Genomic DNA, 26577 nt, shown 5'->3' with positions numbered 1-26577 from the left:
ACAGCAGTTGAATTAGCAGACACAAGATTACACACTCAATCTTCCCAGGGTAATACAGAATTATGTACGGGTGGGGTATCTTCATAACTATCACCTCACGCGGTTCACCATGTATTATATTGACATTATGTTACATCTCATCATACTATATTATGTACGGGTGGGGTATCTTCTATACTATCACCTCACATGGTTTACAATGTATTACATTGACACTATGTTACATCTAATCATACATATAATGTACGTACAGGTGGGGTATCTACAACTATTACATTGACATTATGTTACATCTGATCATACATAAACGTGGTTGGATGGGGTATCTTCAATACTTTCACCACACACGGTTGACCATAATTCGTCGGTTTTCACAAAGTGACGGTAGTGAAAAAAAATTGCATTCACTTTGCGTGACGATTTTCCTCACTACCGTCACTTCGTGAGAACAAGGATGATATATAGCATTGATATTATGTTACATCTCATCATACATAAACGTGGCTAGAATCTTTACTTCCACTCCCATCATTATGCAATCTACACAGCTCACTATTAACGCATGTAAACATTTACGCAAAGACTTTGATTCGTAACTCTTTAAATGTTACAAGGCACCGTGCCATCAACTTGAACATTTGATGATGTTACCGAGCTCGTCGAGTCGTACGTCTACAAGATTCCGATTGACAAATCATACTTTGAGACATGGAATCTCATTCAAAATGGTTCATACACCAAGTTGTTTCTACATCTCAATCTCTTGCCGTTACCTTGGTGAATTTCAAAGAATTTTGTTTTGTTTTATTGTTTGTTTTTATTTCGTTGGCGTCGACTATGAGTAATGAGCCCTTTTCACCGTACAGTGTAAAATCGAGACAAACGGCGTTCATGTGGGAGTTCCTTGTCAAATATTCATGTAGCACGCTCATATATTTTTCACAATGATTGCTCCACGAGAAAGGATCACACCTTGGTGGGAAAAAGGCGATAATTTCTCAGGAAACTCCATCCTTCCTCTGTCTCTCTCAAAATTCTTCCACACTGCTACAGTACACACTCTCTCTCATTTTAAAGGCATCCTTTAACAATGTTAAATCTGAGATGCTGGCCCTAAGTGTTACTGTTATCAGTGTCTGTGATATAATATTGAAGCCCTAAAAAAATTGCGCTTCAAAATGATCAAGAAGTGCCTCAAAAAAGTAACAATCTTTGAGTGACTGCTCTTACCATACTCGTTTTCTCCAATAAACTGTAGTGTTTTGAAAACCGTTAGGAAAACGCAAAATTGGTTTTCAATTTCCAATCATAAATATCTTGTCAATCTGACAGGCGATCAGCTAGTAAAAGTCATAGGGTTCCTGACTGACCTAAAGGTTTATAATTATCATTGCAGCATGAGCTAAATCCAGGATTTTGTTTCAGAATCTGAGACAATGTTACCGAGTCACTTTAATATTCAACAGTGCTGCTAATACTTTTTTTACACAACATGCCAATTAAGTATTACAAAAATTGGATGATTTATTTTTAAATATCATGCGATGTTTCTCTTTGTCAGCTGGTGCCTTATTAGCTGTCCAAGGACTGTTTGTTTCAACTCTCATGATTTGTGTATCTTCTACTGACTGTGTGTATGACTATACATGTACGTCCATATCTACTCTAGACTTATAACTCAAAGAAAGCGTTCCAAAATTCCCTCATATAAATCATTTCATTCACCTGTTACAGATATGCCAACCTTTACATTCAGCTTTCAGGGAGGATTCATTCAGAAATCAGGGAGGTTTCTATCAATTGCAAACAGCATAATAGGAATAATCTTTCAAAAAATCAGCAGGGAGGCATTCAAATTTGTGTAGAGTGAAGTATCAAAAAATAAATTCAGGAAGCCTCCCTGAAAAGGCAAATGATATCAAGGTACTTTACAAAGAAGTATGCAACAAATTTGATTCCATTTTGGTTTTAAATGGCCCATTAGATGGATCAATGAAAAGGCAATCCTGAATAGTAAAGGCAGCAAAATAAGTAGGGAAAAAAAGTATATACACAATTTTCCTCTCTTATCTGTACTGATTTAGAAAAACAAATGGTATTTTGATTTTTAAAGTATGTACTGTCTTTCCACACTGACCGTCAAACTGCCTAGAATAACCATCCAATTTTGGGTCACAAGACCCAAATTCTTGCAGGGATATTGGAATCATGATTTGCAATATCCTCCTTTCTCAAATAGACTACCACTGTCTTCATATCCGGATTTTAGATTAAAAAACCGATTCAAAAATTTACATGCACAGCGAGTAACAAAATACCAATAAATTCTAGGTTGGCTTGAATTCAAGATTTTCTGGCGGTATTCAAATCACATAATGAAATCTAAATTAAATTTCTTCTGAAGAAGTGTATATATATATGGACAGGAACATTTACAAAATCTTGTTTTGGTGCACTTTGAGAGAAAGATAAAGAGAGAGAGAGATAAAGAGAGAAAGAGAGAGAGAGATAAAGAGAGAAAGAGAGAAAGAGAAAGAGAGAGAGAATGAGAGAGACAGAGAGAGAAAGAGAGAGAGAAAGATAAAGAGAGAAATAGAAAGCGAGAGAGAGAAAGAGAAAACAATATTATATTACCAATACATGAGTTAGTATTGACTTGTGATATCCTAATTAAATTCAAGTACAGTTTTTCTTCTTGTGAAATTCTATTTTTGATTGACTTTTGCCCCACTTTCCTGAAGAAGAAAAAAATCACATAATTTCTCCATTTCATCATCAATTTTATTACCTCCATAAATTGTATCAAATTAGTCATATCCAGTAATTCTTACAAATGGAGTCATGTACTGTATATTAGCAGTTATTTTTGCAAATCAATCATTAATCGGAAATTTGATAAAACACAAAAAGGATTTCCAGCAAGTGATGTTACACATTGAAATCACTGAAGTAAGAGTCAAGCATTCATATTACATATTTTGAAAAATATTATTTATACTTACACTCAGTTTTAAATGTGAAGTATTCTGTGAGGTGCCGGCACTCATGGTTTCCTCGTAACATGAACAGTGTTTTTGGACACAATATCTTCAAACTCCACAGGTATAGCACACACTGCAGATTGGAAGAAAAAAAGAGAAAATGTCGAATTAATATATCATCCATATTTTCATATAATAAAAGCAGCTAAATCCTTTTCCAGTACTAGATAAACAACTTTCTAAAATAAAATCTACTTGAAATCAACCATCCTTAGATATGACTCGAGGGATAAACACAGGAAACCTCGCAAAAACCTTGCAAAAAGGACATTTTGATGACAAGGTGATCTAGATCTCCCAATGGCTCATTACATGTATTATTTCACACTGCAAAAATAAAAAATTGCAAAATTGCAGAACTGTAGGAATCTTCTAATTTAACAAACATATGTTTTGACCATCCTCTGCCTCATTATTGATTTTTTTCTCACTACAATTCTGTATAACTTTTATATTTTCCATTCCTTTTTTTCTCTAAACCCTGTGGTTATAACATAAAAAGCAACAATCTGCAATCACTTCACGAACCAGTTTCTACTGAATAACAGACAAAAACAATTCATTGATCATTGGTGAATGGTACATTGATTAACATTTGTAAAGAAGTATTCCTTGAATAGGTTAAACAGGTGCAACTTGTTGCATTCTTTCATTCTAAATCTTGATTTCCAATCTCAGCTTCTATCAAACAGTCATGTTACAATAACACAACTCTAAAAACACCTGTTAGCTTGAAGAAGAAAATGAAGAAAAAAAAGAAACAGTTTGATTTCTTGGCCCTTTCCAAGCATCGCGAATCAATCAATTGTCTATTGAATGAGCATGCATATATGCCAACTCTATCAAGATAAGAGTTTTAAGACACAAACTCATCAGATATAGCTCATTTAAATTGTGATTGCAGAATCTTGGATTTTTTTTTTCTTCTTCTGAATGATGTCTTCATTAGGCTTTTGAAGAAGAAAAAATTCTTAAAGTTCAATCTTTGAATGAGAGCCAGAAAATTGTTACATTATGCTCCTTGTAAAGAATCAATTAGTGGCAAAAAAAATGCATGTGCTGCAGGCGAATGAATGAAGATGGAAAAAAGACAGCGATGAAAATGAACTGGGGAGGCAAGGGCATGAGAATTATCGAGACTGAAGTCGCTTGTATGATGCCCGACTGTGTATGGATTTGATGCAAATGTCACTGAATGCAGAGAGACAGGGAATGATGAGATTTCTAACAAGGGTCAACCTTCATCCAACCAACCTACCGAAGAAGAGCCTCCCTCATGAAGAATAGCCTCATGTAGAATTGCCTCGTTCAGATATGGCTCTGCAAAACGGAGTCCGGTTTTTAAAGATGATGTAAAAATGTAATATGCTTCACTTTTCTGCATCTTTTAAAGCCCCACTGCACTACTTATAGCTACTTGCGCCCTCTATATACCAAACAATGCCTAATCGGTGACCATTGGTCCCCCATGATGCTCTTTTTCTAATGTTAATTAAAAGCTGATTTGATAAGATAACCACCTGTCAGTGACTACGCAGGCAGGTCTAATCCCTCCTGGCCAAACTAGTGCAGACAGGCTTCAACACAGAGCTCAGAGAATATGCGCAGGACCTTACTTGTGCACAGTTGCCAATCATATACACCTTTAAGAAAACGTGGCAGATTTTTATTAATGCACTTAACTGCCTCATATTTGAACAAGCTCCATACCAATTTGTATATCACGGGAATCACGAGAAAGGCATATAAATGTAGATATCAACAACAACAAAAGCAAAAGCCTGTTAAAGACACAACTTCATCATTTTGCTTGAAGCTTTCCCATATTTTTTTTTCCTCCTAATATCATAGAACAAATATCCTGCTTTGTAATGAAAAGATGCCCATCTCAAATTTCAAGCTTTTAGCAAGAAGTAAAGAAGCATGAGCACTCTTTCACGTTCTTTCTTGACAGAGTTTGTGGAAAAGAAGGGGATTTCCCAAATGCCATCACAAAAGCAAGACATAAACGAATGACATTGACACACTGGTAACACGAGACCTAGATGGGAATTAAAATGTATGAAAATGTACATTTCCTGCACTGAGATCAAATAACTTTTTGAGTACTGCTCAAGAGAAAAAGATGATTTTCAGCATGAAATTATTTCTCATTGTCAATAAATTTGTTGAAAATACATTAAAGTATGGCTCAGACTGCACTGGAAAGCATCTCATTCATAGTGGCCTGATTCTCTTTGGATAAATCCGGATGCATCTGATGAAACAGCAAATATGAATGGTACAGAGGAGAAAAATCTGATAGAATAGCCGATGAAAAGAAGAGAAATAGGCGATGAAATTCTCCTGCTCAAGAGCAGAAGAAATTCTCTTGCTATCGGTGTGACTACGATGAAACGGCCACTAAGAATGCGTTCGGGAGAAAATGCTGATTAAAACACCGATGAAAATGGTCAAAGGTCGATATCTTGTTCCTGCTAAAGCTAGTGAACGCGCGCTTTTTTGGAGCCCGGATAGCTAGCTGCGCACTGCACTGCCTGCCGATTTATTTTTTTTAAAGCACCAGCAGCTAACAAGCGATTGCGCAATAATTCTTCACTTCCTGCCGGGGCTCGCCACAATGAGTGAATTTCACCAGCAGAATGAAAGTGACAGAAGGGAAAGCGGCATTTTCACCTATGTTACCATAAGGCAAATTCTATCTGTATTTTCATCCGTGTGACTCCGATAGAAGCACTATGAAAGGGGTATAAGGGCGCGTTCATGCTTCACTTTTTCTGGCCAGAATCAGGCATCTGTTACGCGTTTAGTTTAAAACACTGTTGCGTTAATTCTTACTTTTGTAGAATCACCGAAAAACTGCGATCACGATCGCCGATCGTAGACTCACAAAAAGATGCGTTTACAATTTGTAAACGCGTTTAAATGGGGTCAACGTACTGACCTCTAGTGGGTCTACGCATGGACCATGGTCTACATAGCATGCGCATTTCAAGGTTGCGAATCCAGCTGCTAGGCCAATTAAGGCCACCAAGGGAGAATTGCCTGGAGAAGTGAGCATGAACAGTTCACCGTGGAACTGCGATTACGATGAGCGTTTACGATGAGCGTTACAAATCGCTCATTCTACCTTCAAAATCAAGCATGAACGCGCCCTAAGAACATCAGAGCTTACAGGTCCTACTTAATTAAGGCCTTGGACCCCAGATGCAAGAGACTAATGTCATACTCCTTCCAAGCTGCAAGTTTTCATGTTTGAATGTTTTGTTTGTGGACCGCCCTGGGTTTCTAAATAATGTTAGGTAATCATTGACCGTGTAGCAAAGTTCAATCCATAAAGATATTGACAAAAACTAAGAAAGTTTGATGGGAGGGGGGGGGGTACAAAAAAAAAGATTTTATTGCCTTTGGCTTAAGAATAAGTGAAACACTCATGGCCCAATTTCCAAGACTCCCCATGGACTCTGAAAAGAGGTGTAGTGCCTTGACTGGTTGGTGGGGGTGAGGTAGGCCGAGAGGTAAGGAGCCCCCTCCCTCCCCCTCCCTGACTTCCATAGAGAGGTATACCTTCAACTCTTTAACACTAGGTGAGATTACAGATTGAGGGGGTGGGGGCCCTCCAAGCTCTGTGGTGTAGCAGACTTCTCTAAACTAAAATACATACAAGTACAAGATGCATCCATGGCCTCAACTCTGAATGATGGATACAATAATAGGATGGTATGGGGAGGGGGCTGAGCGAGACATTTCGAGAAGGTATTCCCCATGCATCCTCATAATTCATCCTCATAATTCATATACAAGAGGTGTAGACTTGACACAGAATAATGGATGGGCTTAACCGTGGGTGGGTGGGTAGGGGTAAGAGGTTTGGAGAGGGTAGTCCCCATGCACCTCCTATATGGAATAAGTAGTAATTGGAGCGGGTGGTGGGGATCTGGGGAAGGTGGGGTGGGTTTGGGTGCGGGAGGGGAGGGTGAGAGGTCTAGAGAGGGTAGCAGACTCCCTATGCACCCTCTGATACAACAGGTGTAGCCGTGACTCTGAATTATGGAAGGAATTAGTAATGATTGTGTTGGGGTAGGTGGGTGCGAGGTTTGGGGAGAGGTTTCGGGGAGGGGAGAGGGGAGGGGGAGAGGTTTGGGGAGGGGGGTAGCAGACTCCCTGTTCACCCCTCCTACCCAATAGGTACAGCCTTGACTCTGAATAATGGATGCGATTAGTGGTTAGGGGAGAGAGACCTCTGGTGTGCGCTCATGCATTGATCAATCCATCCTAACGCTCACAGCCATACGCTGGCTGGCTGGCTGGCTGGCTGGCATGCAGCCCATGCGAAAGAGTCGACAGGCATAAATTATTCACCTTTGCCTGGCTACAGAAATATTGCTATTTGACCTGTCTATTGAGTATATACTCTACATGTACACACATGCATGGGCAAACAATTCACATCGCTCATTGCTGACATGAATGAAGGCATTTTTGTCTACCTTCTATTAACTGGACTCTTCTTGTATGCCATTTACATACACACACATCTTGGGTAGATGTTAATATAGTCATGTTGGACATTGTTCCATCGTGCATTCTCATGAATTTCTTTTTGAAAGAAAGAATAGTAAGCATTGCTTTACAAAATGAGTATATTGAACTATTCCAAAAGAAATCTGAAGACCTATCTTAATCTATCTTTAACTCTCATGAACATACTTGTTGTCATTTTGATTTCTTACTGAATCTGTCATTTGCATCTGTCATTTGATTTGTTGATTCATGATTATTTTGTTAACTTTAATTTGTTTATTGTTTGTATTTGAAATTTTAGTAGTGAATTTTTGTGTGCACCTTATGCTATATACATCTTAAATTATTATTATCTATTATATAAATTAGAGTGAATTGTGTTGGAATGATACTCTATACTAATTTAAAGCTCAACACTTTTTTTAGTATGTACATAACCTTCTTCAAACTTAAACATTTGATATCCACTCAGGTCATTCCACTCATTAAAAAAACATTTTCTTGGCAAACGTTACAGTATGAATGAATGGATGTTAATATTCTAAGCAATGTAGATTTTCAAAGATGATTAGACTTCTAATTGGATCTAGCTAAAAATGTGCAGGAATACTGGTCAGCTAATGAGCCTGAAAAGATAGCTAGACATAACGGAGACTCGTCTATCAGCTTGAGCAAACCACACTAACGAGTGGTCACGCTTTTCGTATCATAGGACCGTCTTCATCAGCCTGAGTTGGCCAAATAGCCGGCTATTTTGTGATTCGGGGAATTAGCCCGAAGTAACAAATCGTGTCTCCATCAGCTCAAAACTCGAGTTTGAGAAATTAGCTCAAGAAATTTGCTCAGTGTTAGCGCCTAGTGTGAGTCTTCAGGCTGGTGAAGATCCACCGGACAAATAGCGGGATATTTTGCAAACTAGCCCAAGATATCTTGGGAAGATTTCCAGAGCAAATAGCCTGCTATTTGAGTCTTCACCTGCCATAGAGCCGACTATTTCGTGATCTGGCTAATTTCCAGGATAAAAAATAGCAGGCTATTTGGCAATCTCAAGCTTCTGTGAGGCTTCTCCACACTGTCCAGGGTCAGTCAGTATAAAACGTAAACACTTTGAACTCTGAATTCGATTTGAGAGGTAAAGTCAGTAAAAGCAATAAATACGAAAAATGGTGTACGTGTGATCGATTTATCGTAGCTTTTATAATTTGACCGTGCCGTCTTGAAATAAATTGGTAATATTATTATTAAGTGTAAATGTTTTGTTCACCATTTATTTCTTTATGGAGTTATGCGTTAAAACGCTCGTGAGATTGCGGAATGACCAAGGACAGTGTGAAGAGGAGCCTCTCAGAGATAGTGAAGCGTGACCACTCAATTGTGTGGTTAGCTCAAGCTGTATATGGTTTGTATATATTCATTAATCTAAGAATTCTCTGGAAAAGTCATTCAGTATTGCTTGGAATTGACCTTATCAACACACATGCAGCGGAATATAATCTTTGCACATGCGTGTAGTCCTACTACATGAAAAGAAAGAAAATTCAAGAGGATTGGAGAAAAAACTGATTCATTTATTGTAGGCCTACTTTTAATTTTTTATTTTTAGAAAAACAATTAGTCAATCGCATGCACCTATCCAAGTGTAGAGCATGATTTAGGGGCTGACAAAGTCAAACAAGATTGAATATTCAGTCACAAGAAATCGAAAATGGCCTTAAATCAAAAGATTTAAGTTTGCAAGAAAAAAATCTGCATCTTTTTCACAAGATCACACTCACAAACTGTTCCTCCATGACAAAAGCAAATGAAGAAATAATATCGGTTCGTACGGAAAGAATGGAAGAATAATCTTCACATTAGAACCACTGTCAAAATGAAATGACAGCTCAGTCAATCTAACTGTAAAAGTTGATACATCTAAACTATTATCTTCTCGCCGTGAAATGCCAAAGATGGCTGTATTCAAACAGTGTCTAACCCGTAGGAGTACAGCTTCATCACAGTTTGTAAGGAAAATCATTTCCAATACTAAGTCCTGGGGAGTGTTTCACAAAGACTAAGATCGACTTTAAGTTGGACTTAACTATAGCAGGCCATTCATGCCACTGGTTGCTCTCGCTATTGGTCTCTCAATTATGATCTTGAGATAATATTTTTTCCTTCAATAATAAACTATAACAAAAATGTAAATTCTATAGATTTGTGACCACGATTTATATGTCCTTTGAGAAATCAATGCCATGAATGGTTAGAGGAACTAGTGGCATGAATGGCCTGCCATAGTTAAGTCCAACTTAAAGTCAATCTTAGTCTTTGTGAAACAGCCCCCAGGAGTTTTCTCCTTGAAAATGCAAGACGTGCAATCAGATTTTTTCCCCTCGAATGTAAATGTGATGAGACAGGTCTGAATATTACAATCGCAGCCACCGAGTATGATTCAACGCAGGCAGCCATTTCATATTGTAAGCAAATAAAGAAATCAACAATTCTATCAACAACAAAACAGGTTTTGAAATGAGTATGATTCCAGGCAGGTAGCCATTTCATATTGTAAGCAAATAAAGAAATCAACAATTCTATCAACAACAAAAACAGGTTTTGAAATGAGTATGATTCCAGGCAGGTAGCCATTTCATATTGTAAGCAAATAAAGAAATCAACAATTCTATCAACACAAAAAATAGGTTTAGAAATGAGTATGATTCCAGGCAGGCAGTCATTTCATAGTGTAAGCAAATAAAGAAATCAACAATTCTATCAACACAAAAATAGGTTTAGAAATGCCTTAAAATTTATATTTGCGGGATATGCTTCCAGGCCTCTACAAAGGTTTTAATATTGACTCGTTTCATTGTCATGAACTACTTGCATCCAAATCTATCCAATTGAATCAATATAATAATTGCTCTTTAAAATTGTATTGTTAATGCATGAATTCACTTTCATTTTAATTATCATTGATCTACTTCATGTCAATGTATATATTTGATAACCTTATTTCATGCTTTCTTGTATTTTACTGTAAAAATGACAATATAAGTCTCTAGAATTTTGCCATATTCTTCTTTTTTTTCACAGTAAAAGCAAAATTTAATTGAATATGTTAAAAGTGAATTGATCTTTTGCTTCTTGGGATATTTTTCTATTTCATGTGAATGACAGTGCAGTGAGTGGACATTCATTTTCTTGTGTTGGCGAAAATACAATCATACTTGTCAAATATAATTTGATATTCAAAACATTCCTGTAATTATCCATGAGCAATACAGATATAGAACCAGTCCTTCCTAAGGTAAAAGAGGACATTCCTAAAACGAGTGTAAACGGGACTTTGAACATGTCGGGAATTCCAACCACGGAAGAAGAAAAAAAAGAAGTTGATTGCATTCATTGATACTTGCAGCCCGCCATATTTATTGATCTAATTTGCGGGTCGTTTTGCTATCAAATATCAAAAGGTCACCATGCATTGATAAATGGGTCATTTGCTCATACCTTTCTGCGCGCTAGCAGTTTGACATTTATCGGTGGTAGGTTCGTTTTTTCCCCTCTCTTTCTCTTAAGGTCTAGCGCTTATGCAGTAAGTATACAATGGTAATTGTCCAGACATAAATCACACGTCTATTGAGAGAGACAGGGAATAATGGTGGTTTTCTAAAACCCTTTATTGCCGGTTGTCATATATGGATGACATTGGATTGCAATGAGTTTATAATAGTATGTGATCTTCAGCACATGTTACTAGGGTAATAATAATGCTGTGCCTAGAAACAAAGTATTAAGCGCATTATAAATGTAAGCTATTATTTTTATCATTATTATATACTGTTTTAATTGTATGAACAGACATTTTAGATCTTTAAAGTTGTATTCAATCTTTTATCTTTTATTTATCGCTATTTTATAAAAAAAAATTGAAAAAAGTATTTCTCAGTCCTTTTCAATATTCTTATAACTCAAAAACATGTATGTATCTAGGAAATGGAACTAAATTAGCAAATATATATAGACTTGATATAATTTCTTCTCAACCTTCAATATCCTCCTCAGTCTCTATAATATATGAAACAATGTAAATTCAACAACCTTCTTTCAAAAATATCTCTCCTCGCTTTAGATCAAGCACTTTAAACTATACATTTCCTACCCTCACTATTTGACTATCAAAAATATTTGACTTTGAATTAACAAAAATGTAATGATAAAAGAGTAATATATATCTGCCACTGTTATCATTCCTAAAGCTGAATAAATGCATTATTACCCTATTCCCCTGGTACTAAATACAAAGTACTTTTTCCATCTAACTTGAGTCATTCTAAAGTGGCCTAATATTGCTCTACTGGTCTCCCCGAGCTTCTCTCTTTTCTCTAATTCCCTCTTCATCTCTCTAATTCCAACTCTACATTTCTCCTGGTAAAATTATTGTTCCTTATTCTACCTAATTCATTTCTCTCTCTCTTTTTCCTCTCTCTCTCTCTCTCTCTCTCTCTCTCTCTTTCTTTCTTTCTTCCTCTCTGTCCCTCTTTCTTCCTCTCTTTTTCTCTACATGTCTGTCTCCTTCAATTTTCCTCCCCCTCTTTCCAATATTGCCTCCCCCACAACTCTTTTTAGTAAGGAAGCCTTTTCTTTTCTATTTTTTCTCCTTTTTTTTTTTTTGCTTCTCTCGTTGCAATCACATCTGGCTAGTGTAACCATATCAACGGCTGGGCAGTCAATCTTACAGGTTCTTCCTTAAGGTCAAATGTTTTATGCATGCTACAGAGACTGAAACATCACATGAATCCCCTTCATAATAATACAGACTCACGCAATCTCTCTCTGTCTCTTTTGTGTGTCTCTTTCTCTCTTTCACTATCTCACTATCTTTCTCTCTCTCTCTCTCTCTTTCTTTTTCTCTATCTCTCTATCTCTCTTTCTCTTTCTCTTTTTATCTCACTCTTTCACTCACTCCCCTCCCCCTCTCTCCCTCTTTCCTTTTGACAAATGTACAGTTTCTTTCAATCATGTGCAGTTATTTTCTTTGCTCTTTGGTTATTAAGGTATCTAACTAGGGTACGAGAAGTCCGAAAATTGTTATCACTTTTGGAAGGTCAAGAGAAAACATATAAATCAACAGAATGATGTTATGAATTGTAAAGCCTTACACAAAATTAAGAGAGAAGTTATATTTTACAAGTATTCCTTGTAGTATTACATGTCATAATCACATATATCCAGAAGTATAGAGGCAAGCTACAGTGTACGTCTGTACAGGAGGAATTGTAATTTGCCCAGGCCTTAACTCGGGGTACTTTCCGGGGTCTTCTTCAAATCTCTTCCGCTTTTCGTCTTCCGAAACTCAGCGGCTCTCAGCGCGACAACCTGTAGGAGTACCCCTTTCAAGTTGGCTACCTTCAACGAGCAGTCACACAACTAGTCTCGCATCTAGACCCTGCTTTCATTGTCTCCTCCCAGCAACGCCTACTCATCTTCAATCATTCAATACTCCCTCATTCCTTATCAAAGGATGATGGTGGATGTGTTTTCGTGGGAAGGGATGGCAGTGTCATCAGCTTATGACACCAACAAGAATCAGCTTTTTTAAAGAACATTATTATTGAACGAGAGAGAGAGAGAGAGAGAGAGAGAGAGAGAGAGAAGAGAGATTGGGTAGGAGTGTCTGGAGAGTAGACTGCATAAACACAGGATGTGGAACTGAATCACTCCGACTCAATTTACTAGCACCACTGCCAAGTGCATCTGTCAGATTTAGTGGGCAGATTTTCTCTCATTTGTACTGCATTGTAATTGGTAGGGTGTGGGGAGGCAAACGGAGAGGATGAGCGATTAAATACTCTCTTAACATTCCGAATGCTCTTTTCAAAATCGCCCCGCTTTAATCTCTCTCCCTCCCTCCCTCCCACTCTCTCCCTTCCTCCCTCTCTCTTTCCCTCTCTCCATCTATCCCTCTCTCCCTCTATCTCCCTCTCACTGAAAGCATCTTAAAGCGATAAAAGAAATATAGGAGCAGTAATAGAAAAATACCAAAAGAGTGATGTATACCAAGATAGAATGAGAGAGAGAGAGAGAGAGAGAGAGAGGAAGAGGATGAGAGAGAGAGAGGGGGGAAGAGGATGAGAGAGAGGAAGGGGATGGAAGCACAAAGAGAGAAATAGAGAGATATGAAGAAAGAGAAAGAGAAAGATGCAGTGGACTGTTGCTTCTAAAGGAGGCGCAGATGAAAATGAGAATTAGTTTTGGAATCAACGACCATGAGAGAAAATTGAAAATTATTTTGAGATTGGTGGAGGTTTTCAGTCGCTAGATTTCAAGGACAAAAATGATGATGTGGTCCGACTCTCACAAAGACGACTTTCATCATCAACTGACCATTCGAGATACAGACTTACTCAACTACCACATGAAATCTACTTTACGTACCAATGTCCATTGCGATAGAATTTTTAATATTTCTAAAAGCCTTCTCCCACAAACATGTTACGCATAAATCTTTTCTTACATTTCAAAAGGGCACATTGAGAAATACGCATAAAATGTACACTGTTGGTTAGTGTTTGTCTTATGGTGTTTCTCTAGAAAAATATTTTTCACTTTTAAAGAAGAGTCTGGAACTTGCATTACACTTTGCCAAGAAATCAAATTTTATCACAATTTCATCCCTTTACAAGAGAACAAAATTAGGACAAGGCCTTGGACTACAGAGATGCACAAATTTACTCCTACTCTACAGCTTCATTTGAAGTAAATAATTAATGAAATGGTTTAAGGTTTTAACCAAATCAATAACAATAGGAAATCAAAATAGAAAGACACTATTCATGATCACCTATAGATATCATTTTTATGATAAAAAATATTGAAATTCTCATACAAGGAAAATGTCCACAACTTTTTTTTTTTAAGTTCTTTTCCCAGTGGAATTACCCATATCATCATTATTCATTCTTTATTTCTACCCATCTCTAGAGAATCCTTCCTCTCAGGCTTCATCTCTTATCAATACTATCTTTTTCCAATTACTCCTCCTCTCTCATCACGTCTCTGGCTCTTTTTCTGTCTCTCACTCTGTTTCTCTGATTTTGTCTAATTCTCCATATCAATTTTCTGTCTCTATATGTACATGTATATACCATCTTGAAATCTACCTACCCCATCCCCTACCCCCTCCTCTAGGCCTGTAACCAATCATCGGATCGAGGGCCGATCTTGAGTCGATCAGGTGTGATCGGATAATAATTTCCGATCGCCAATCAATAAAAATGATCGGGAAAAAAAATGGCTTTTTTTTTTTAATGCCAAAATTTTTTAAGTTTTTGGCTATCAAATGTTTTTTTTAATTCATAGCTGGGATTATTTTGTCATTTGGAGTTGTTGTAGACCATGTTTGTTGATATTTAGTGCCTTTTCATGACTTTCAAAATAACAATATTGGTCTAAGAGAAGAGGCAAAATATGTGGGCCGCCTTCTTGGATTATAATGTATCAGCCATCTCTTTCATTTTTTCTCCCTCCTTCTCTCTATTCTTTTCCATCTCTCTATTTCTCTGTGTTTGGGTGGATCACCCTCTCATTTTCTATCTCTATTTCTATCTCTTTCTCTCTCTCTCTCTCTCTCTCTCTCTCTCTCTCCTCCTCCTCTTCTCCTCTTTCTCTCTCTCTTTCTCTCTCTCTCTTTCTCTTTCTCTCTCATTCTCTCTCTCTCTCCTTCTCCCCCTCTCTCCCTCCTTCTCCCCTCTCTTTCTCCCTCTCTGTTTTGTCCTATTTAGCCTCACACTCACTTTCATTAGGCAAGAGTCATATCGAACCTATTGTTCCACTAATAATGCATTGAGTGATCGTCAAATGCCCAGACTGCCTCGGTCCCTGTACCCAGGCAAGCAAGCTACAAAATGAATCATTTTTACATTATTTCAGCTCTGCTAGCTGCATTCATTCCTCCCTATTAAAGTCTACATTGTAAAGTCTAAAAATCAATTCCAAACAGAACGCGCTGCTCAAAGGGGAAAATTAGAAGAGAAAAAAAAACAGAGATGAATATAATAACAGCTGTTAACCCAATATGCTTCACAGACCTTTGTACCAGAATTTATTCTAGCTGCATTTATACAATTATATATATATGCAACAGCATGAATCTTTATTCTTCTTTTTATAAACATAAAAGGAGGCTTGAAGATTAAGGGGGAAATAGAATAATTGTTCTTATTGGTATTGGTACATGTATTTAGATAAATTCTTGCGGACACTCATGCATTACATGAACCTTGTAAACAATTTACAGGTAGTTAAGTTTCGTTTTCTCCTTTACAACTCACCATTTTATGTAAAATATGCAAATAACCTGCAGTTATGCGTGTCCCATGCAAACAATACCAGGTTTCTCATGCAGGCGTTAGCTACGCTACTGAACTTGCACGGCAGTAATTAGATACAATTTGCACAAATCAATTTGTCAGCTTTGTCAATTTGCCTCATTTCTTTCTTTCCCTACATCCTCCACCGTGCATAATATTCAAGTAGTGGGAGGGTTTCATTAGTATAGCACACCCTTGTCTCCATGTAGTCAATAATTGGTTTTTAAGGGGACTCCTCACATTTGCCCCCTAGCTCACTCGTTCATCATAGTCTTCATCACAGACTCAACGTCCTTTTTTTGACAGTCTGGAGCGAATACTGCAGACAGTGCACCTCAAATCATGCTACCTTTCATGAAGTTGTCAGAATGATCACAAAATATATTTTGTTTCCATATGCCTGTCCTCATCAGCTCGAGTTTGCTAAATAACGCGCTATTTTAACGAGATCCCGATCGCAAATTAACCAGTTAATTTATGCCTTCATCAGCCCGCACTTGCAATTAGCGGGATACTTGGTCAAGAAAATATCCAGAAAAACGTGAGAATCATCTCTACTTTCGACATTATTTTCAACCAAAGGTGTAGTAGAAGGGACAAGCTGGAAAATACGATTTGATCTTTGTGTGGACAGCGTATTGAACAATTCTACCTCTTAATCCAAAGGTCAATATTGAACAGTATGCCTAGTAGCACTAGCAGGTTATAACATCGCGAGAAGGAGAGTGGGACTGCTCAACTTATTATACCTCTACAGTTCACAATGATTTCTGCCTTTGAAAAATTAAACCCGACAGCATGCTCAGAAGAGTAAAGTAAATATATCTTTCTATCAAAAACCTTCGGGATTGGATTAAAAAACAGCAACATGCATTTACCTTACACAAGTGCAAAGAGAACTATCTCCTCATACATTGACTTTTGTGCATGTTTCATATTTTAAGAAAGAAAGGTAGAGAAATGTATAATTATCAGATCAGGTGAACTGCATGAGAAGATGGAGGAGACGGAGGAGGAAGAGGAGGAAGAGGAGATAGAGGAGATAAAGAAGGAGGAGATAAAGAAGGAGGATAAAGAAGGAGGATAAAGAAGTAGGATAGAGGAGGAGTAAGAGGAAGAAGAAAAGGGAGAAAGAGGGGGGAGGAGGGGGGAGGGGGGGGGAGGGGGGGGGGAGGAGGAGGGGGAGGAGGAGGAGGAGGAGGAGGGGGGGAGGAGGAGGAGGAGGAGGAGGAGGAGGTGGTGGTGGAGGAGGAGGAAGAAGAGGAGGAGGAGAAAGAGGAGAAAGAGGAGAAAGAGGAGAAAGAGTAGGAGGAAGAAGAAAAGAAAGAAGAAAAGAAAGAAGAAAAGGGAGAAAGAGGAGGAGGAGGAGAGAGAGGAGGAGGAGAGAGAGGAGGGGGCGGAGGAGGAGAGAGAGGAGGGGGCGGAGAAGGAGGAGGAGGAGGAGGAGAAAGAGGTGGAGAAGGAGGAAAAGGAGAGGAGGAGGAGATGAAAAACTAAGAGGAAGAGGAAGATTTATTATCTATAGCTGGCATCACGTACCTGGTAGATCTTTGTGGAGTATAAACTGTAATGATTGCAGTTAGGTAATGAAGACTAAGTGCATCACTTACACTGGTTAATTAGCTAAGTGGCTCTAATATTCCCAGGCTTTGCAAAAGCCAACATTTCTCTGTGTGCGTGTGTGTGATCATAAAAATGCACCCAAATGCTATTACACATTTTTACACGCAATATAAAAAGCACGCTCTTTGAGCAAATACACAGATATCGTGTATACTCCACTGATGTTTGCCGTCTAGTCTCGGTTCGGTTACTGTCAGATCAATACAAATGACCAATATCATTATCAATGGCATTCAGTTTTGTCCATTTTTGTCCTCCTACGAATACGATGCATAGAAATAACTACACTGCACCTAGTCTCTGGGATCGGCGCTTCACTCAACTCATATCATTCATTCTCTACTTGCCTTCTCTTCCTCCACAAATAAAAAATCAAATTGCAGAAAAATATATCAAACTTTATCTAAAGTATATTTCCTTTTTATTACAAGCACATGCCATCTGGTGTTTTAAATTATCCCAAAACTACTAAGAATAGATATCATGCTTTATTTTACACTATGTGGTCATTTTACAAAGTTGGCAACTTTAAAAGGTGTCATCTAAAATATCAGTTTGAAAACATTAGTATGGTTGGCAGTAGTGCACAAGTACATTGCACCATTCTGCTAACTGTGGACGCGCCCTAATGCGTAAGCAAAAAGTTGTTAGCACCAAAACGCTTGTAACTTCAAATATATATGCCTGTTTGATACAAAACTACTAAAATTAAGTAGTTACAATCCATTTTCTCTTTTTTATTCCCTCCGTCAAAAAAGAGAGAAGTCCCTGTCGTGTTTCAAAAATGGATAAAACATGTATATAGCAGTCAAAACCTGAAACGAGTTAGCGGACATTTGCTTTATTGCATGCATGCATGAGTGCTAACGATGATTTGTTTCAAGCACATGACACTATACATACATGGATCAAATGCAACAGTGTGAAATTCATCACCGATTAGTATCCCGCCCCCGGTTTAATAGTTAGCATTTTCATTAAAGGTAAAGACCAGTTATGGTCATGCGATTGCATTGTGAAAGAAACGTTGTGGAATCGATCAGAAAAGGTTGATCATCTAGCATCTAGCCTCTGCAAGGTTCTGGAATCATCAAAATAATAAGAAATTTGGCCCATTCTTCGTAAAGTTACAAGCACTATACACAGAAAGATGTATATGGGACTACCCTATATCTCTCACAGACCATGAGAGAAACAAATTTACCAAATATATGAATTAGTAGGCGGTTTCCCGGCAATTTTTTTTATCATCATGTATTAGTCAAAACAATTTCTTTCACATGATTGGTAATGAGAGCTTCCATTTCATTTTTTGAACTTGGGGCGTTTCCAATACTGGTCTTTACCTTTAACTAGTCATGTTACTGCATCACTCAGGCACAAAGTTCAGAGAGAGAGCGCGTCAAAATGTCAAATAGAACATGAAACAGTGGATGTACATGTATGTTTGAATAGACCCACTAAGAGCATACTATTCATGAACGGAGCCTCAGGACGTCAATTAGAACATGAAACAGAGCATTTTTTTTTTTTTAGTCCTTGGACTTTTTGACAAGTCATGAATAAAACCTTATTTGAATGGATGTATGTTTGAATATAAGAGCATAATATTCATTGACAGAGCCTCAAAACGTCAAATAAGACGTGAAACAGAGCGTGGATGTATGTTTGAATAAACCCACTAAGAGCATAATATTCAAAGACAGAGCTTAAGAACGTCAAAAAGAATATGAAACAGAGCATTGATGTATGTTTGAACAGACCCACCAAGAGCATAATATTCATAGACAGAGCCTCAGAATGTCTAATAGAACATGAAACAGAACATGGATGTATGTTTAAATAGACCCACTAAGAGCATAATATTCATAGACAGAGCCTCAAAACGTCAAATAAAACGTGAAACAGGGCGTGGATATATGTTTGAATATAATCACTATTAAGAGCATAATATTCAAAGACAGAGCCTCAAAACGTCAAATAGAACATGAAACAGAGCGTGGATGAATGTTTAAATAGACCCACTATTAAAGAGCATAATATTCATAGACAGAGCCTAAAAACGTCAAATAAAACGTGAAACAGAGCGTGGATGTATGTTTGAATATAATCACTATTAAGAGCATAATATTCATCGACAGAGCCTCAAAACGTCTAATAGAACATGAAACAGAGCGTGGATGTATGTTTGAATAGACCCACTATTAAAGAGCATAATATTCATAGGCAGAGCCTAAGAACGTCAAATAGAACATGAAACAGAGCGTGGATGAATGTTTGAACAGACCCACTAAGAGCAAGATATGACCAATGAATCGTAGTTTGCTTCCAGACTATACCTATCTACCTAATGGAAGAATGGGAAAATATCAAATCATCTGGAGTGGAATATCACCCTGCAACCCATTTCACTGATTGAAATTTCTCCGGACACTGCAACACTTTTCATCATTTTTAGAAAAACCCTGCTTTCTTTGTTTTCAGGGGGTGGAACGCCAGCCCTATACAATGTATATACAATGTATTTCATACCTCTGTTATTATATATGCGGCTGCATAATATTCACGTGGTTCCAGCTTACAAGTACATGTGTGCCGCAAAATTAAATATGTATGATTACAAAGACACTGCATTATGTCTGGTCTTTCTTCATCGCTCAATTAACATCTTAAAAAGGATGGGGAAAGTCATTCAAACAACATTAAAGAGTTAATTTGTTCTATGATTCATTCCTATGATTTCTCTAAACAATCATTGAAAGAAATGTAATGTCGAACCAGTAGCCATCCTAAGGTTTATTTGAAAGTTATACCCCTAAATTCCTAATTTTTATTGTGATCTTGAACAATATGATTGTTTAAAAAATTTGCATGAATTCTTGTATGCAAGTATTAATGTAGTACACTTCTGTCTTTCCCACTGACAATTTTGTTCTAAAATCAAACAGATTCAAATTTCAGTGAAAGTATGCTAATCTTATTGTATGCAATAGAGTGTTAAAAACACTTTTCTCTTTGCAGGGAGCTCTTTGCAGCCAACATCACATTCTGTTTTGACAACTAATGGTCGTTATTTCCCACTTAAAGACATTTTCAAGCCCTTTCGTTTTGAGGGAAGTTCTAAATTAGTATCATCTTTCAAATGCCGTTGGAATTTAACCTTTTCATTTTTGGGCCTGCAAATGGGACATAGTACCTTTAAGGATTTGGTTTATTACATGTATAAGTGTTATTTTCTTACAGTGATATTCAAATATTTTATTGTTGTTGTTTTTTGTACCAGATCTCTTTTTCAATTTACCAGAGCGGTTTTTGAGCTTTTGGGAACTCAATCGCACACTGCTCCCATGTATATTTTTTCTAACTACAGTAATGCATCTTTAGAAATATGTTGAACAATTAAGATGAAAGCATTTCGAGCATTTGAACTTCAGACCGTCCCTTTAAATAATGTGAATGATTTCCCCGTGTGAGACCTAAACCCAATTTTTTCCACAACAATAAATCAATTCCATAATAGATGAGATCTAGACGGGTCTCTGCGGACTATTCAACTCCCTATCCTGTAATGTATCAACCTTTCATTTCACTTTGCGAGAAGGTCTCTCCCAAGAGCGAAAGAGAACTAACCCAAAAAGAAATTAAAGATTGAAGGAATAGGCAAGCGAAAATTTAATCCGACTTGGCTTCCCAGTATTATTCTAAGCACGAGTTGATCTTTCTACACTTGGCTTTTAAAGTCCACCCTAATAATTAGCTGGTATTAATAAAAGCGGGGAAAAACAGAGAGAGAAAAGTAGGAAAGTTATGAACCTGTAAAGTTGTCATAAGTGATACACAAATTGGCAACAATGTGATTTATTTTGTGAGGTCCTCTCCAATTATCTCTTTACAGAAATGTCATAATCTGTTATTTTCTTAGATATTGATGTCGGAAACTATTTGTTTCATACAGAGGTTGGAAACATATTTGCAATAATTACAATTAAGGTGCATGTATGATTGATTATTTTGTTTGGGGAAAATATTTAAAAATCATATTTTTTAGTACAAAGCAAACAGGAGTGAAACTTGCAAGATGACTATTCCTGTTTGATTAAAAAATTCATAACTTTCATAGTTTTAAGTCAGATTTTGCTCAAACTGTCACTGACCTATTCCTCTCATTGTTCTGCTTCTATTTTAACCAACTTAATATCAGGGTGGACTGCACCTTTAATCTCTGCCTGTCTGTCTTACTATTTGCCTGCTTTCCACGTCTTTTCACTTGGTAATGGATTATACATTATCCCGAATGTTGTAGTACTATTGCGCAATAACGAGTGATGTAAACTACTTTTGTCATTCAAATCAAAGATTGTGCCAATTGAAAATACATATGTAACAATGTGTATCTCATTCCTTACTCATTTGGGTCATGATTCTCTTCTAGTCATTATGCTCATGTGCTCTCTGTCTGTCTGTCTGTCTCTCTCTCTCTCTCTCTCTCTCTCTCTCTCTCTCTCTCTCATTTCCATCTCTTTCTCAACTTCCCTCCATTTCTCTTTTTCTTTCTCCCTTCCTCTCCCTCTTTCTCTATCACCCTTTCTCCTTCTCTTCCTCTATCTCTCTTCCCTAGTTTTCTTTAACGGGGTGACGAGTTGAAAATTGTGTGTGTGTGAGTAATCTATTCTTCAGGTGTGGTGAAAAGAGCAAGATGTCTCGATGAATGATATCTTACCTCCACTGATGTGAGGTCTTGTTTGGGTCAATAGCCTCCTAGCTATAATATGATCACTACACCATTCTGCCAACAGAAACTGCTCCCTCCCCCTTCCCCCTTCTCATCCCCCCCCCCCCCCCAACACACACACACACACACTCACTCCCTCTGTCACTTTCTCTCTCTCTCTCTCTCTCTCTCTCTCTCTCTCTCTTTCACGCTCTCTTTCTCTCACTCTCTCTCATTTTCTCTCGTTTTCTCTCTCATCCCTTATCCCCTCACATCTGTCTCTCTCTTCCTCCACCCCATCTCTATCACACCCCCCCCCCCTCCCTTTCAGCTTTGTTTATATGACAAGCCTGTTCTTCCTTGGGGTCCAGAAATTTAAAGAAAAATGGCACTGGTAAATTGAAAAATAGCTCTGGTAAAAAAATAATAATAATAATAATAATATCAATGTGACATAGTTGCATTCAACAACAAATCCTAAATGAGCTCACGTGAACAGAAAAGTACTTTTTACACTGCAAGTAATACAACACAGATCAAGTCTCCATCTTTTCGGGAGCAGTTTTGTCTTGTAAATCATTCAGATTGGATGCGCCTTCTGCCTTCGATTCAGTGCACCGTAAACTTTCAATTCCATTATTAATTCAAGGGAATGAAACTCCATTCTGCATCTTAATATCATACATTATTCATCCCTCATCCCCGGATAATTTTCTTCTTAAATGCAATGAAACCCATCAGAATTGGGATGTTTTTCGTAAGAGCATCATTGTCAGGCATTATTACACACAGAATATGCGGGATTATGGTGTACGTTATTATGTATGGAAACAATCCGTGACACACACACATCCGTCCAGTGTAATTCCGGTCCTTCAGCGTAGGACACTTCCTAGGTCAAAACCAAGTCATAACGAAGGAGTGCTTTCTACCCCTCGCTACATTTCAATAATCCACTCATTTTTCATTTCTCTAACTCCCTCCCTCCCTCCCTCCCTCCCTCTCTCTCTCTCTCTCTCTCTCTTTCTTTCTTTCTCCTCTCCTCTCTCTCTCTTCTATCTCTCTCTCTCTCTCTCTCTCTCTCTCTCTACCTATCTCTCTCTCTCCCTCATATCTCTCTCTCTCTCATCTCTCTCTCTCTCATCTCTCTCTCTCTCTATCTCTCTCTCTCATCTCTCTCTCTCTCTCTCTCTCTCTCTCTCTCTCTCTCTCTCTCTATCTATCTCTCTCTCTCCCATCCTCTCTCTCTCCCTCTTTCTCTCATCCACTCTCTCTCTCTCTCCCACCCTCCCTCGATCCTCCTTATTTTTGTAACAGATACCTCCTTGAAATTGTGTGTTTTTTTTGGCAGTACAGAAAGGCCTTTTGCTGGTCATACTGCTAATGATCTAATTAGGTCAGCTAGACAACAGCAAGTGTGTATGCCTGAAATTCATCCTTCGATGCATGCCTTTCAATACGGCGTGAAAGTAGTATTAAGAATGTAATGTAGGCAGGATGAAAGATAAGTCAATGTGTTATGTTAACATATTTAAGATCTATAGGCATTATCATTGAAAGTCTACTCCTAAGGTTGAAATGTGCATACTCTACTTTAAAAATGTCAGCAAACATTTCAAGAAAAACTACTAATATTTGCTAAGTTCAAAGAAAATTACCCTCCTTTTATGATTATCCCATATTTTTTTTCCACTTGAAATACTATTCTTGTTATTATGCAGCCCTAAATGCTCTAGAACGGATACTAAGTTGAATCATTTGAAATTCTAAAAAAAGCGATTTCATAACTGCTAAACTTAAGCCTCCAGCTTACCATTTTCTGTTTATATGCATCAAACTTCGGTATTGAATTTCACGATAACTTTACATCATAGAAAAGTATGAACTAAAATGGATTCTAATTGTCAAAAAGGTTTATGACACATATTTCAATTTTAATGGACTTTTTTTATCTAACTGGTATAGAAATTGATGATTCCAAACAATCACGTTTTTCCCCCATTAGATATGAAATTCACTCATATTGGCCTTGTGATAAAAAGAGGAAAATGGAGGAATATTCATGAGGTTTTCTTTAATGGATTTTGCGAGCAAATATAATCATGCACGATACCCCTTGGATAAATGGAAAGGATTTTGTGATATACGAAAGGTAGATAGCAACTTGCTGTATGAATTACAGAAAATCTAAATTAGCTGGAAAGCAATGGTTGTACAGCAAAGTGTTAACAAATTCCTGCGGCTGAAAATTTCCATGTTTAGTCAAAGATGGCGATATCGTACTGTATGGTGTGATAAATGTAACTCGTACTGTAGTATCTTGAATATGAAGTTGGGAATGATTTGATGGCAAATTTTCATCTCAATTCTTCATCAAATTTTCCTGTTATTTCTTTATCACGGTAGGTTGTGAGTGTTAGTAAGTTCTCTTGATAACAGATAAGGCTTGTTCACAAATAGCGCTGTAAAAAGCTGCAAAATCGAATGTTGCAGATTTTTAAAGCGTAAAAGAATGGCAACCGAGATACAGAATGAGAAGCGCATTACAATTCACAGCTAACAACTAAATTATTCATACTCTTACCAAGTTTTGTAATTTTTTTAATTTGTGAAAAATTGATTTGTCCTGATTCATGTTTCTTGAGAATGTCACATATTAAAGCTCTATCAAAAAGTATTCATCAAAGGCCCTCATTAAATTGGGTAGGAAGGTCTGCGGATCATAGTTATTAGGTTAACTTTTTCCATACCAGGGCAGCTTGACCAGATGCACCTGCTATTGCAATATTGCACCTGCTATCATTTGTAATGTTTTCTATTGATTTTGTCTCAATTCATGTTTGTTATATTGTTGTATTTATGTGACTTGATTTGCCAAATAAAATAATTATTCAACAGTCCATCTTTAGGTCTTGAGTTACAAAACAAATCAAAATAAAAAATAAAAATAAAAAATAAAAAAATCAACTTTAGTTTTTTTTTACTGCAAGTCATCATAAAAAGTCATATCTGAAATCAACTTACTGGAGAAATTGAACTTACCTCTATGCTAAAGTACCCTCTGTCGACATAGTCTCCTAAAAAAAGGTAGCGTGTTACGTGGGGGCTTCCTCCGACCTCAAAGAGCTTCATTAGATCATAGAACTGACCGTGGATATCGCCACATACTGTAAACAAGTTCAAAGAAGCGTGAAAATCAGGCAAATGTGAAATCAAGATGCATCATCAAACTCAATATGTCCTTTGGCAAGACATTGATCTACATTTGCCACACTCAACCCAGGTGATGTAAATGGGTACCTGGCAGGAATTAATTCCTTGAAATGCTAGTGCGCCGTAATGGCAGCACAGCTAAAGCCAGGGTAATTATTTCTAAGTTTGGAAGCGCTTAGGGAGTTAATTGTAATTCGCACTAAATAAAAGCTGAGTATTATTATTATTATGACATGATTTACAGTTTATAGTTTTTACGTTTTTTTAGCAACCGTGGCCCAATGTATGCCATTTTCGTAGGACAAACATTATGGCTTGTCCGACTATTGAAATACAATTATTTTAAACTGGTGAATGGAATCATTCATATCCAGGCACTTCACAAAAAACCTACTGCCTAGCATCGATCGGGTCAACAATAAAACAAATTTAAAACAAATTTAAAACAAGACAAACAAAATTCCAATCAGAAGCCTCCATCACATCTTTTTAATAATATTGCTAGAAAGGCCTAAAGAAGTGGAGGCTCCATTTCTTTGACAATCAAATTAAAATATTCATCAAATGGAATATATTACAGAGAGCTTTCACAAGAGTAGAGTATGAAATTCTAGAAACAGTAATGTCAAAGATCTGAGTAATATTTATGAGGGAACTTATCCTTTTTCTTGGAGTGTCAGTTCAGCGCCCAGTTTCCGGACTGACACATTTATCGTTTGCATAGTACATGTACTTTCTTTTCATATGTTTGAACCCTCTCATTTATAACAGATACCTCTATTATTACAATCCTACTTTTCTTCCATAGCATGTCCAAGTATTCTCAACTGTAACAGGTGCGTCTATCGTTAACATAGTACCTTCTTTTTATAATTGAACCTTCTTAGCTACAGTATAACAGATACCTCTAACATCACAATTTTACTTTCCTTTCATAGCATATCCAAGTACCGTAAATCTCTGTGTATAAGGCGCACCCGTGTATAAGGCGCACCCCTATTTTGGGGAGGGGAAAATAAATTGTTTTTGTTTGTTTTGTTGTTGTTGTTGTTGTTTTGTTGCCGAATAAACCACGCGGGAAAGGACCTTCATTTAACATCGAGGTGCAGTT

The 26577-nt window shown here is 37.3% G+C and overlaps 1 protein-coding gene across 8 annotated transcripts in view; it reads right to left on the bottom strand.

The window, feature by feature from the left end:
* Positions 1-26577, bottom strand: part of LOC588695 (serine/threonine-protein phosphatase 2B catalytic subunit alpha isoform) — a 99810-nt gene that overhangs the window by 50224 nt on the left and 23009 nt on the right. For 7 of the 8 annotated variants that reach the window (XM_011680477.2, XM_011680478.2, XM_011680479.2 and 4 more), the window contains exons 3-4: positions 25296-25420; positions 3003-3114 (exon numbers count right to left, since the gene is read on the bottom strand). In XM_011680477.2, the coding sequence (XP_011678779.1) occupies positions 3003-3114; positions 25296-25420 (237 nt within the window). Of the gene's footprint in view, positions 1-3002; positions 3115-25295; positions 25421-26293; positions 26351-26577 lie in introns of those variants that run through there. The other variant, XM_011680483.2, reaches the window with a different exon arrangement.

This window comes from Strongylocentrotus purpuratus, unplaced genomic scaffold (genome assembly GCF_000002235.5).
Source record: "Strongylocentrotus purpuratus isolate Spur 01 unplaced genomic scaffold, Spur_5.0 spur5_scaffold_10, whole genome shotgun sequence".
Lineage (NCBI taxonomy): Eukaryota > Metazoa > Echinodermata > Echinoidea > Camarodonta > Strongylocentrotidae > Strongylocentrotus > Strongylocentrotus purpuratus.
The sequence above is the reverse complement of the archived record's forward strand: the minus strand, read 5'-3'. Positions and strand labels throughout refer to the sequence as shown.